Below are 14867 nucleotides of genomic sequence, written 5' to 3'. Positions count from 1 at the left end.
GTGTGAGTGTGTGAGTGTGTGTGTGTGTGTGTGTGTGTGTGTGTGTGTGTGTGTGTGTGTGTGTGTGTGTGTGTGTGTGTGTGTGTGTGCGTGTCCTCACCTGCGGTTCTCTCGGCTGTTGTTGAAGAGTTTGATCATATCTGAGAGGAAGATACGCCGTACTTCCATGCTTTCTGCTCCTGGAGAAGCGTTCTTTAAAAGAGCAGCTATCACTTTTAGGATCTCTGATGGGACAAAATATCTGCCTTTAATGCCCATGAAAGAACAGTACTGTTTCACATTGTATCTGAATGCCTTGTTTTTAAAAAGCTTATGAACCATTAAAAGTCACTTAATTTTTGTTTTTACACAATAGAGTTTTGGAATTCAGCTTTGCCATTAGAAAAAAAAATCTAATATCTAATAAAATAAAATGTATTTGAATTTGTAATAATATTTCACAATTTACTGTATTTTTCATCAAATAAATGAAACCTTGGTGAACATAAGAGACCAAAAAAATAATCTTACCGGCCCCAAACTTTTGAATGGCAGTGTCAATGTAAATATATATATATATACATATGTGTGTGTGTGTGTGTGTGTGTGTGTGTTAATCAAGGAGGAGAAAGAAAAACAATTTTTTTATAAAACGGATACATGTTAATTGTTTAGTGAGAAAATAACCTGCATATATTGTGGAGGGAGTAAAAGTATACTCTACATCGTGAGGTCGGTATAGTCTAAACTCTGCAGCTAAAGTCGTGGCTTCCTGGAACAGAGCGTTAGCTTAAACTGGAAAGATTGGTTGTTTAGATGAATTATCTAGACAATGTCAGCATGCATTAGGTTGAGAAGAGCAGCTCAAGTTTCAGCCGTCACAGGGAGTTTAGAGCACGACAGCATCTGTAACCAATGCTCTCACTCGTTCCAGCAGAATTGTGTTGTTTCTACGCCTTACTCACTCAAATTAGAGTCACTGAACCTTACCAGTAGAAAATTACCTTTGCATGTATCTCTGCACTTTTCTGTTTTTTTCCGTCTCCAATCACCATTTGGTCCTGGTTTGTCCCGGAGTTTAATTTAAAAGAAACTTTTGCTTCCTCAGTTTGTTTGATTGGGTCTGACATGGCTAAAGACTGCAATCAGAGCCATTTAGAGGCTTCAACACAGATCAAATCAAGGAGACACAGAAGAAAGCTGAAACTCTGCTGTGCTCACTCTCTGATCATATATGAGATGGCCTTGAATCAGACTCTGTTGGTCTACCATCTCCATCTGAGCGCTCTAGAACCGACCCAGGATCTGTAATTCACTGTCGTCTCTCTGACTGGCAAGTGGTTCGTGTACATGGTCACATCTCCATGTAAATCCGGCTCTAATCAGCTGCCTGCAGTACCTCAGAATTAAGCTTCATTAGCGAAAGATCCGATATGGATCAGTATACAATATTAGTTTCACTTTTTACATTAAAACCAGAGCATCTGATTGCTGCCAAATCCTGTGCTGAATTTAAAGGAGACGCATGTAAAATTGAGCATAAACCGAGGCTGGAAATAAAGGCATCTCATTATAAGAGAGAATTCAACCATCTAATATTCAGAAAGTAGCTGGTTGCGAATGAAAGCAATGCAGTGAAAAATCTCAGTGCTACAGAGGGAAGTTAATTACTTTTTAATGTGTTTATCATCTGAGTAATCGTGACTATCAAATGAGCTTCATTTGTCTGAGGTAACCGTATACTTCATTAGACGCAAGAAAATACTGGTGGATGTTTGATTTGCACCGCATCAGGAGCAGAAATATGAAATGAGACTCGCTTAACACTATTATTGTAAATCATGAGTAAAAATAAGCAGAGTTAAGACATTTAACAATAGGAGGCAGGCTCTGCTTGTGATCTTGCCGTCTCTCGTGTAAGGACATTTTTTCATACATAGTACGAGAGCCGGTATAGAACGCACCGGCGTAATGTTGACCGCTACTGTATCTCTGAATGAGGTGATTCTGTGCTGCAAGTAAACTAAATAACTTTATTTGTATATATTTCTTCAAAACATTTATAATTTGCGATTTCTCTGAGAAATGCAGGTAAAGTAAAAAAAAAACTTAATATAACAAAAAAAAAAGTAGAAATACATAATCAAAAAGAAAGTTATACAAATAAAATGGTTCCTTTAATAAAAACAGTCAGATGTATTTCAATCAAAAATATTTCAAGTTAAAAGTAGTATTATTAGTTAAAAATATATTTATTGAATCTATGCACATGCACATTTAATTACTGGTGTTACAGGCGAAGAGATTGTGTGTCATATAACTTACGTGGGTTTTGAATCTTCACAGTGGAGTCGGGGTCTGGGTGCTGTTTGTGAATGACCTGAGTACAGATCTGCTCCGTAAGAATCTGGAGAAAATTACAAGTAAGCTCTGGTTCGTCACTGATATACAGTTAAGCAACAAAATCCAGATTAGGGATGACAAGGAGTACCCATTTACATAAAAATAACAACAATGATATATAACAACAGATTCAAAACAATCATTATCCAACTGGCAAAACATTTTTAACATTTCAGCACATTTCCAAATACAAAATAAAAACAACTCAAAGATTTAAAAAAAAATTATTATTTATATATATATATATATATATGAGAGAAAGTAAATGAAAACACGCTTCAATAATTGAATATATGAATTCAAAATAGTAGCCAAGTTAAAATTATCTGTCAAGAATCTTCACTAAACTACCTAAAGTACAGATAACAGAAAAAAAAAATTTAATTATTTAAATGAATTAAAAAATGTCAAGGGGGGCTTTTGACACTTTTTATTGATAGATACCACAAAAAAGAGTGGAAAATCAGATCAATACAAAGCAGGCCAGATTTGCATGTCTGGCATGAGCACCACATGTCCAAAGCATGCCTTTTTGCCTAAAAAATGCAACTGATAAAATGTAATGTTTTGGTGACATTCACATAATATTATAGTCAAAGTGATACAAGCAGACATTTAAAAAAATCATATCAATATATGAGACTGACCTCAAACAGCACGTTATATGTTGTGACTGTGAACTGGTTTGAGTGGAGCATCAATCGTTCAGTGAGCAGAGAGAACAGGCCATGAGCCAGCATGACCTCTGACTTTGTCCTAAAAAGCATAGCATCCAAAACATCAGCACCAAACCCACACTGTGATCTACTTCAAACAAAGCCAGAACCCCAACAGGGCATAACTGCAGCCCAAAGCGTCTGAAAAATATCTTCGCAGTCACGGAATGAAGTTGCATCTATTTTAAAAACACTTGGCGGTCAGATTCCTTCTGGGGGAAATTCAAATGAAGCAAATGGGATTATAAATGAAAGTGAGCTTTATCTATCAAACACCACAGGAACTGCATTTGGAAAAATACTCACACACGATTACAGACTTTGACTACATTAGCGCATAAATATTTCCATGCTGCATGAATTAATAGTGGAGTGAGGGTAATTTGTTATCAAAATAACCCATCTGAATTCACTCTGAGAAAAGACCAAGTCGCTTATTTTAAATCGTTCATTTTAAGAAAAAAAATAAATCAGCCTTCAACTCATTTGATGGTATGCTGGGAGTTTATTTCTGCTAAATATTTATAGCTAGACCATCCACTACTGAAACATTTTGTAAAATAAACAGTCGGATTGAATCATGTACAGTATAGGAATCACATATTAATACAAGGTTAACGTGTTATTGCTACTAATATGAATAACAGTATTATTATTATAAGCCCTTATTTCAAATAATAAAGAAGTAACTCACTTTGGTGACAAATATTTGAGAAAGTAGCCCAAGACTTTGAGTGCCTGCACACGAATCCCTTCATTTTTGGATGCGAGCAGCTTAAAGATGACCCTGTTATTCACCAAAGAGAAAAAAAATGTGTAACAACAGATGGAAAAAATGATACAAAAAAAATGTAGAAGGAACATTTAAAAAAATAAAGTACATATTTATAAAAATTACATTAAAAAAACGTACATAAAAACAAAATAGTTTTTTAACAAACAAATGTGTGACCATATTTATTAGATATTTAAAACAAATGTACAATTGGGTAAAGCTTAAATGTGGTGTTGAATTTTGGTTTTCAATCACAGTGTTTCTTTCTGACAAAGGAAAATACCAGTGAAGCAGTCTGGTATGTACACAGATCTCACAAGAGCTGACGTGTACACTCAGATGTAACCGAGACCATTACACTGTCTACATATTAAAATAAATCTGCCTATTTTCTTCTAGAGTAGAATTTGATGGAAGTGTGATTTGAATGAGGTTGTCAGATCTAAAATGAAAGTGAGGCCCTCTGTTTTATCATGACGAGCCGTCCAGATGCCCCCCCGCTAGTGTGCACATTTAACCCCATGGCTGTCAGTGGAACTAGCATGTCTATAAAGGCTTTGGAAATCTAAATGCAGCCCGTATAAGAGCTCAGTACAGCAGCATAGGTATCAGGTGAAACTATGAAAGTGTTTTTATAGGTTTTGTTAAGCAGGACTCAGATGTCTCTGCTATGAATGAGGTATTGTGGCCTCGCATTATTCCACAGTGATTAATTCAAATTCATTTGTCAGAATTTTTTTTCCCAGGTTTATTTATAGCTTTTAATAAAGATGTGGGTTGAAGAATATAATGTCTGGTTGTAAGGGGCAACAACAGCTCTAACCGTATTCCATTTCGCTGATCGAAGGCTTGAACCATTGATACAGGGTGCTCAGACATCAGTGCCACCAGAAGCTGGAGAACATCCATCAGATTATCATCCTGTTTAAAAAATAAATTAATAAATTAAAATAAGTAAAATAAATAAGCATATGTCAGAGTCAGGTGTCATTCAAGACAGCATTGCAAAAATTATTCTAGGATTTAAACTTCATCGTGATTATAGCAGTAGAGTTAAGTAGGGGATTTTACATTGTAATCTGTGTCTGCATTAACCTAACATTAGAATTAATCCATTACATATAGATATGCTTCTATGACAGGAAATTATTAGTGAGTAAATGGCACCAACAGAAGAGGGTCTACAGCAGAACCTAGACATCCTGCACAAGTTCTGTCAGACCTGGGCCCTGACTATTAATCCTAACAAAACTAAACATTCAAAGTACCAACATTCCAGAAAAGACCCAGATTAGTGCTGGGCGGTATACCGGTTCATACTGAATACTTTTTGTCATGATATGAATTTTTAAAATACCGCAATACCGGTGTATGAGCGGTATACCGGTTCATACCGTTTATTTTTGTCATGATATGAATTTTTAAAATACTGCAATACCGGTGTATGTCACTTAAACAACGCATCTCTCGGCGTCTGTTCTGTGCAGTGAGCAGCAGAGAAGCAGTGCATTTAGTTGGCCGCACTGCAGCTGACTCCTCAATAAATGAGTACAAAACAGCGTTTCCTGGCACCTGTTGCTTACTGATTGTTTGGAATTATAAATATGAGCGTAGTTCGTCTGTTAATATCACATGCACTTTTTTGTTTGTTGTTTTTGTTTGTTTGTTACTCAGACGCAGGCAGTGCGCTGCACGAGACAAAAAAAATAATATAGCCAAAACAACTGCATAGTGTAGATGCATGTTGATTTTACCAGACGATGCCGCGATTATAAATGAGAGTGACTCCTGGTTAACATGTATTAAAAGGGGTCGTGTTTAGTCACTATTTAGTGTGGTATTTTTTGACAATATTCACTCATCATGACAGTAAAATAGGGCATTCTAAGTCAATATACTGCAGTATTTCCTCTCTCAATCAGTAGAAAATATGGTTAACTCCCGGTCAGGCATGAAAAAAAAATATACACCGTCATGTACCGTGAAACCGGTATAATTTAGAAAAATACCGTGATATAAATTTTTGATCATACCGTCCAGCACTAACCCAGATGTCAGGGAAAGAGACACAATTTTACCCTTGGTATGACCAAAGTGCCACAAACTACACATACCTCAGGCTGAAAATAAGTGCAACTGGTAAGCTTAATTTGGCTGTGAATGAACAGAAAGAGAAAGCAAGAAGGGCCTTTTATGCCATCGAAAAATCTATCCAAATTGAAATACCAATTAGAATCTGGCTCAAAATATTCCAATCAGTCATAGAACCTATTGCATTATATGGCAGTGGAGATCCTCTCCTAAATCACGAATTTGAAAAATGGGACAAAAATCCAATTAAAGCACTGCGTGCTGAGTTCTGTAAGAGTATCCTCAGAGTACAGAGGAACACACCGAACAACGCATGTAGGGCAGAATTAGGCCAATACCCTCTACTAATGCGCATTGAGAAACGAGACATCAAATTTTGGAAACACCTAAAAATGAGTGACCCCAACTCTTACCATTTTAAAGCCCTTAAAAACCATGAAGTAAACCCTGAAAAAAGTCCCCTGATTCAGATGGTCCTGAAGCAGCAAAAACAAACTAACATGACTAACAACAGTCAGCATCAGGACACTGAAATATTCATACACAAAATTCTGCCCAACCAAATTATAAAAGAACAAAAAGAAAATTATCTAACCTATTGGAATGAAACAACAGAAAAACAAAGTAAACTTGAATGTTATTTGGCCCTAAATAGAGATAACAACTGCAGAATATCTGAGTACAGTGAAAGACTGTAAATTAAGAAGACAAATTACGAGGTATAGACTAAGCAATCATACTCTAACTATAGAGACGGGCAGATATCGACAGCACTGGCTGCCCAAAGAGAGCCGCATCTGCCCATACTGTAAACATGAAGAAGTGGAGACAGAGCAACACTTCCTCACCAGCTGCCCTAACTATCAAGACATTAGAAATAAATTTTATAGTCAACAAATCAGTGATGCACCCACAAACACACACACACTTAATTTTAAATTGTTCATAGAATTAATTGAATTGATTTGTTCTATTTTATTATATATACATGTATGTATTTATTAATTATTTTGTTTATATAGATATCTGTTCTAGATTCAGTGTAAACACTATGCTTTGGCAATACATTGTAACAACTGTTATGCCAATAAAGCACATATTAAATTGAAAAAAATTAATTGAGAGAGAGAGAGAGAGAATAGAGCATTTGCGGGAAGTGGCATGATGGTAAACTACCATTTTTTTAACATGTACAAGAGAGAAAGCTGTAGGAACCAAGCGCCATCTGGTGGCAGTAACACCACAGACTATACAGTGTAATAAAAAAAAAGAGAAATTGATAATCTGCCTAAATTTACAGTAAAATGCTACTGGTTTAATAGATTAATTGAGAAATGTTTGAAATTAAAGTAGGTGCATTAGGATACCTCGTGCATTGTGAGCAGGTAGTTCAGAATACTCTGCAGTTCATCTTCCTTCACGTCGTGATCCTGCATTTACAAAACACACAAGCATTACCTGGACTGCACTTATGGATTTGTTTTATTCAAATTGTATGTATGTTATGGCCACACTAGTGTACCTTCATGATAAGCTGTTTGACAAACAGCAGCAGGAATGCTCGGAGAGAGTGAATCTCCTTTTGATTGGGTCTTGGCCCATCTGATGCAGGATATCAAGCAAACAAAAAGTCACGTAAATAATATTCCAGGGACCTAGATTATGATAATACTAATCCATTTTCTTTATGTTTTTTTGTTTGTTTGTTTTTGTTCTGGGTCCTAAAGTAAAATTAGTCTGTAATTTACAACTTTGATCCTTTATAACAAGCTAAATGAATTTTTTCTTAATTTCATGTAATGAGATTTGAATGAGATGAGCAAGAAAGCAGTCTACTGTGGAAATTAGACACGAAACACATTGAAAGATAAATTGCTCAGTTATCATGGAATGGGATGCTTTCCCACAGCATCTTGAGCGCAAACCTGCGGTGCCCTTTTTATCTAGAAAGACTATTTTCAAGACAGGATATTTACAATAACAGTATGTTTTATAACCAATATAAGGAATGATAATGAATCATATTTAATGATTATTAAAAAGAATGAAATATTAAATGCATTACAAATATTAAGTTGCAGCAGGACTCAAACCCATCAAATTAGTAGTATTAGTAAATGATCTTATGCTAATACTGTATAATTTAATTTATAACTATAATTTGCACCATAAATAAACTGTATTAAATGTAAAAAATAGAAGATGTTTTATTACTATTCCCAGACTTTTAGACACCACTGTAGCGTCACATGGACATTTTTTGACCCTTATTCCCTAGTCTCATGACATGTTGAGAAGTTGGTTTAGTTTTGCAGCAGACTACTCTCTTACCAAGACCCTTGGGCGTGATTCCGCTGCGGTTCAGTGGGTTTACAACCCAGTAGAAATATTTGAGTGTGTGCATGATCTGCAGTACAGTTCCAACTCTACGGATGGCGTTGTAGATGTTGACAGTGCTGATGAATTCTGTGGCCAGGTAGGTGTAGAGAAGCAGCTGTACCTGTTGAGAGCAGCAAATTAGTTTCAACCACCAATGAAAAGTCACATTTGAGAGAACAAAGAATTGGTAAACTATAAAGTTAGCATGATGCAGCAGCGTCAGTTTGTGTAAATGTGTAAGATACCTTAGCTGGGGCATGAATCCAGATGGTAGGGTTGAAGAGGATGTGGTCACACAGCTGTTTCAAGAGCAAAACTCCAGTAGGAAGGTTGCTAAGATAACGGGCGAAGGCAAGGACAATGTCTAGCACAGGTCGTGTCACATGTACTTTGGAAGACTGAGAAGAAAATATAAACAAGAAATCAAAATCAATAAAACGAAGTTGATAAACAAAAACAAATTATCAAAAAATGTGAAAGACAGACAGAAATAGAATTTGCAGATTTTTTTGAAGCTGTCAGGTTTTGCAAGCTGTTGTAGCTGTGTTTCTAATGTTCCTTAAAACACCTGGGCTGATTGCCAACGTGCAGATGACTCACTGTCCTAACAATCACAAGAGAATCCTTTTACTTTTTTAGACTTAAAGATGCAGCATAGGACAATTACTGTATATTCTGGATATTAACCAAACAGTTAAAAGGCTCTATTTAACTTCTCTGTTGTTCAGTAGGGCTGTGCCGGTCAGCACAATTGTATGACAATTGTATTTTGCATGTGAAAGTTGCTGTTTTGGGTGGATATACGTTTCATTTTATTTACTGCTATTTTTACATTACTTTGGAATGTAGTAATAAAATGTGACTTCTACTCACTTTTTTGTTGTTTTTTGTTCTCACAGCAATGCAATTCTGACCTGGTGTGACATATTAATTTGCAACTTATTTTCTAAAATTACAGTGCACAAGTTTTTCAATCTTAATTTTACCGGTTTGGTCTCTTGTGACTGAAATCTCTTTGTTAAGAGAGCCAAAACAGTAGCAATATTACAGCAATAAAAAAATATAACACAAGGGGCAATATAAACAATTTCACTGTTCACATGTTGTTGGAGAGGGACAATCGACCTTTGCATGAATCTCTTAATTCAGTAATAAATCTTAACACTCCATTATAACCATCTGTAACAAAGAGGCACTAGCATTCCTGTATAAAAAATTACCACGGCCAAGTGCTGCTAAATCAGTAGTAGCATTTATTTTGGCAACAAAAGAAAAAAGGGGGGGAAATGTAGGGGAAAAAATAAAATGTGACTCTTACTAAAATTAAATATTTACCTGCAGTTTAAATATTGAATAAATCATTTTAGACTTTGTTCAAATTACCGGATTTAGAACTAATTAAAAATTTCTAAGTTGGGTTTCTATAGTTACAAAAGCAACTTAATCATGTCAAAAGCTTTTAACATTTGCACATTTTAGGGCCTTCAGATACAGACTTGCATATATATATATATATATATAAGGTTACTTTGAACATTTAAGAAGACAGTTTTCTCCTTTTTTCTTATGTTACAGCATTAGCAGGATTTAAACTGCCTTTGGATGTACGTGTTCAACATACTCGATGCATAAAGTTATATTCGTGTTTGGCACTTACCTTCTCCAGTGCGTAACCGATGACAAGAAAGCCCTTGCAGGCCAGCACCTGCTCTTGCATAGCTACAGAGCCCTTCAGCAGCTCCATCACAAATGACAGTAGTGTGTAACTGAGAAAAAAAAACATTCAACAGGTGAGCTTCAGTAGAGAAAGACTGAGCAGAACTAACAACAAAAAGATAAATAACATATAGACCTGATCTAGTTCAAGTAAGACAGCGACCAGAGGCTGTCAAAATCCAAATAAATGAAAATGTCCATAAAACAAGTCTTGATGAACAGGGTGAAAAGCTTAAACACTTTCAAACCTGGTGTTTCATCACTGATGACAAACACTGGTTTTGGCGTTTAAGTTTGTTGTAATTTCCCCCTCTATTTAGATAGGACAGTAACTAGATTGGGAGAGTGGGAGAGCAAAGTGGGCGAGTATCTGGCTCACACGACATGCAATGTTTCAAAGTTTAAATGAGATTTGAGATACGATGGGGGAAAAAATCATCAAATGTTCGACTTTCATAGGTCTTTTGCATGGAACCAGCTTGAACATTCTGCAAAATATTTTTTTGTGTGTTCTATTGCGAAAGTCCTACATTTTCACTAGGCCTGTCAATTTAGCACATTAATTTGGTTCAATTAACTATCAAAAAATAATTAAAAATTAACAAATTTAACTTGTATGCCATCTTACACTGCATGCAGTTGCTGACAAACAACATGCAGGATGATAATGATGCACCCTAAGGGGATTTGTCTTAGATTTATATCATCTGATATAGTTTAGCAATATCACATCAGCAAGAGTGCTGTTTTTCCCTCAAATCTGCACAATACCTACCTATTACATTTTAGATACAATATTGTCAGTTTTTGTTTAATTTTTCCAACAAAAATAGTTCCATTAAAAGCCACTGCAGAACTGTTGTGTCTCCAAGAAACACACAACAGTGTTTTGTTACTGAATGAATCTATGCATTTGAATGTATCGAGTGGGCCAATGATTAAGTGACCCGTCCATAAAGACAGTCACTTGCTTCGTTTCTGAATGAATCAGCCATTTGAAGGAATTGGTTGAATGACTCACTCATTAAGACAGTGACTTGCCGCCACCTACTGGCGGTTTTAGTTTCATATTTAGAGGATCATTTCATTTATTATTTTTTTTTTTTTATAATTTCAAGATTTTTTTTTTTTTTCAAAACCATTAACGCACATTTTAAACCCATTAGTCTCACAGCATTATTTATGCAATTCAAATTGCAGTGTAAATGTTCATGCCAGCTATGTCTGTTTACAGTAAATATAACTAAATACCACTTCAGATGCAGCATCTGAACAATGGTATGACCACAGTGTAGGCTTAAATGTTTGTGTAATAAATTATTTAATGTAAAAAAAATTTTTTTAAAAAAACTTTTTTGTAGTGTCTATTCAATGATTTTCTCATCTAACACAATAATGGCTTTAAATTATTTTTGGGGGGAGTAATCTCTTATCTCTTAGTAATCCCTAATATGTCACAGGTCAAATGAGATAAAGAATAATATTTATTATTATAAATAGCTGCTCCAAAGTGATGATGCAAAAATATTTTGCTGTTGTCGTCAATACAACTGATCAAACTGGTCATAATGATAATGGGAAAGAAAAAAAAACTATTCAAATTCTTGACTGAGGTATTTGTACTCCAGGTTACACTCATTTGTTAGTACTACAGCCAATCATGGTTAAATATTTAACTTTGTATTGGCTCTGAGGCAATGGTGTCCACACAAAATAACAGTGAATGACACTGAGAACTGACCTCTCGAGGACCAAACCCTACAGCCAAAAACAGACTAATGGTTTGTGTACCATGAGAAAACATCTCCTTAAAAAGCTGCTAGTGTGAGTCTACTGGGTATAGCAACTCTAGGACAGACAATATTAACTTCATTTTCAGTTTTTCCTGGCCAGGCTAAAACTGAGAAGAGCTCAATCTTTTTTCCCCACTGAGAATCCCTTTCCTAATTTTCATTCTGCCCCCAGGCAGAGTTGGTGTTCTCACCAGACGGAGGTGTCCAGCTCGTCACCGCTGTGCTGGAGGAAATCCAGCTGTGCAAACAGGGGGAAAAGGACCTGAACTCCTCCAATAGAATGGATGGCACTCTGAACCGAGTGTGTCACCATAGCTTTGACGTCCTGAAACACAGAAAGGCTTGATGTTGGATTTGTTTTGTAATTTTATGTTGTATTACGTCGTCATGTTGTGTAACACAGATACCCTCTGGTCAACACAATTCATATTATTGTCATCTTCCTACTGTTCTGCAACAACTACTCCTGAATGAGAAGGTTATTTCCTAAATCTGTGCTCTGTATGCATGAAGATGGCGAGGTGGGTATAATTAAATACAGAAAGACAGCTGTGAGGTCCTTCTTAATGTGCCTCTAATCAGACCAGTGCTCTCCCAGATGGCACATCCATACACCCACTGTCAGAGAGATCTGTTCAGCATGTGAAGATGCCATCAGAACTTAAGAAGCCTTTATTAAATGAAAAAAAAAACAGAGAATTAAGCTAAATTATTGTTCCTATTGGTCATTTTATAGAATATATTCTATTATTCAGTTATGAAGTCCAGGGCTTGACAACATCTATTTTTCAGTTGAGATTTGTACTTATCCTGCAAATGTTTTTGTTTATGCAACACAATATTAATAATTCAAGTAATAATAATAATAATTTATTGTCGAATAATTTTTCATTTATTATTAATTAAATTAACAACTGTTGTTTACAATATCTATTAAATATTATTTTATAATTTCTTATGTTTTAATTAAGCAATACATTCATAAACACACTTTTGCTGTGAAAAAACTGTGCACTGGGAATAAAATAATATTTAACTTTAAACACCATACTGATGCTTTCCAGACTCATTTATGTTATCCTGTTATATAACTTTATCTTGAGACATACTTAAAACAGAAGAAATTCAAATGGATTCAAAATGCATCACACACAACCAAATGTTTATGCTTGCAAGACATTAAAACTGGTGCTGTCAATCAATTAAAAAAATAACTATTGAACTGCACATTGTTTTCTGAAATTAATCACTATTAATTGTGATTAATCCTACCTAACATTTTTAAATATACTTTTATATTACAAAGATTTCACATTCAATCTTCAAATTAATGTAGAAACAACATAAAGAGTATATTTTTAATATTTGTTTAATGAAGAGCAGGCAAAAGCACGCACATCAATCTCAACTGGGTGCTCGACTAAGAAACAAGTGGAAAATTTTGGGAATACCAAAGCTCCAAAAGTATCAAAAAATGTATTAAAAAAAAAAACTGTTGCATAGCATATGTGACGTTTCGAGCACGCAGGCTCTTCATCAGACAAATGAACAGCACTGATATCCCAATCTTTATAGGCCTACCTCCAGGTGATCAAAGGTCACATGACCGTACCATATTATCATGATAATAATAATAATAATACCAAAACAATAACATATCAACCAAGGAGAAAAACATAGAAACCAAAATAAGAAATAAAAATAAATCAAAAACATATAAAGCTATGCAAAATACACGAATATAATTATCAATACGTCCATTTCTTTAAACACAAGATATTTATTTACATATAATAAATGCTTGGTGGTTATTGATTTGTATTTATGTACCTAGGCAGGCATCAATTAATGTTATTAAACAATATATTGATAATTATATTCGTGTATTTTGCATAGCTTTATATGTTTTTGATTTATTTTTATTTCTTATTTTGGTTTCTATGTTTTTCTCCTTGGTTGATATGTTATTGTTTTGGTATTATTATTATTATTATCATGATAATATGGTACGGTCATGTGACCTTTGATCACCTGGAGGTAGGCCTATAAAGATTGGGATATCAGTGCTGTTCATTTGTCTGATGAAGAGCCTGCGTGCTCGAAACGTCACATATGCTATGCAACAGTTTTTTTTTTTGTTTTTGTTTTTTTAAATAAATATTTGTTTAATGACATCTTTTCTTATGACTGAAGGCAAGTATCACTATACAGTATATATATATGCTGGGCGGTATGACCAAAAATTTATATCACAGTATTTTTCAAAATTATACCGGTTTCACGGTACATGACTGCATTTTTTTTCATGCATGACTGGGTGTTAACCATATTCTCTACTGATTGAGAGAGGAAATACTGCAGTATATTGACTTAGAATGCCCTATTTTACTGTCATGATGAGTGAATATTGTCAAAAAATACCACACAAAATAGTGACTAAACATGACCCCTTTTAATACATGTTAACCAGGAGTCACTCTCATTTATAATCACGGCATCGTCTGATAAAATCAACATGCATCTACGTTACACTAAAGAGAGGCTATGCGGTTGTTTTGGCTATATTACTTTTTCGTCTCATGCAGCGCACTGCCTGCGTCTGAGTAACAAACAAGCAAAAAAAAGTGCATGTGATATTAACAGACGAACTACGCTCATATTTATAATTCCAAACAATCAGTAAGCAACAGGTGCCAGGAAATGCTGTTTTGTACTCATTTATTGAGGAGTCAGCTGCAGTGCGGCCAACTGAATGCGCTGCGTCTCTGCCGCTCACTGCACAGAACAGACGCCGAGAGAGGTGACACTTCTCCGGGAAAGTCAGACCTCGCGTTCGTGGGACAGCACTGGTGAAATCTTCCAACTGAACTATAGCTAAGGTTTATCCCAAAAAGTCGCTAGGTTTGTCAGTATAAATATTCTATGGTAAAAAGTCGCTAAAAGGGTCTGAAAGTTGCTAAATCTAGTGCTAAAGTCGCACTCGTGTGTGTGTGTGTGTGTGTGTGTGTGTGTGTG

At 35.2% G+C, this 14867-nt stretch overlaps 1 protein-coding gene across 1 annotated transcript in view; it reads right to left on the bottom strand.

Annotated features, from left to right (window-relative positions):
• Positions 1-14867, bottom strand: part of LOC107600653 (lipopolysaccharide-responsive and beige-like anchor protein) — a 312032-nt gene that overhangs the window by 224447 nt on the left and 72718 nt on the right. Inside the window, exons 10-20 of the mRNA XM_016292600.1 lie at positions 12044-12177; positions 10001-10109; positions 8589-8741; positions 8296-8464; positions 7487-7566; positions 7332-7394; positions 4697-4794; positions 3793-3885; positions 3030-3138; positions 2305-2386; positions 101-224 (exon numbers count right to left, since the gene is read on the bottom strand). Coding sequence (XP_016148086.1) covers positions 101-224; positions 2305-2386; positions 3030-3138; positions 3793-3885; positions 4697-4794; positions 7332-7394; positions 7487-7566; positions 8296-8464; positions 8589-8741; positions 10001-10109; positions 12044-12177 — 1214 coding nt within the window. The remainder of the gene's footprint in view (positions 1-100; positions 225-2304; positions 2387-3029; positions 3139-3792; positions 3886-4696; positions 4795-7331; positions 7395-7486; positions 7567-8295; positions 8465-8588; positions 8742-10000; positions 10110-12043; positions 12178-14867) is intronic.

Source organism: Sinocyclocheilus grahami, unplaced genomic scaffold, assembly GCF_001515645.1.
Source record: "Sinocyclocheilus grahami isolate Dianchi unplaced genomic scaffold, SAMN03320097.WGS_v1.1 scaffold288.1, whole genome shotgun sequence".
Lineage (NCBI taxonomy): Eukaryota > Metazoa > Chordata > Actinopteri > Cypriniformes > Cyprinidae > Sinocyclocheilus > Sinocyclocheilus grahami.
Note: the sequence above shows the minus strand (reverse complement) of the source record. Positions and strands in the feature narration are given on the sequence as shown.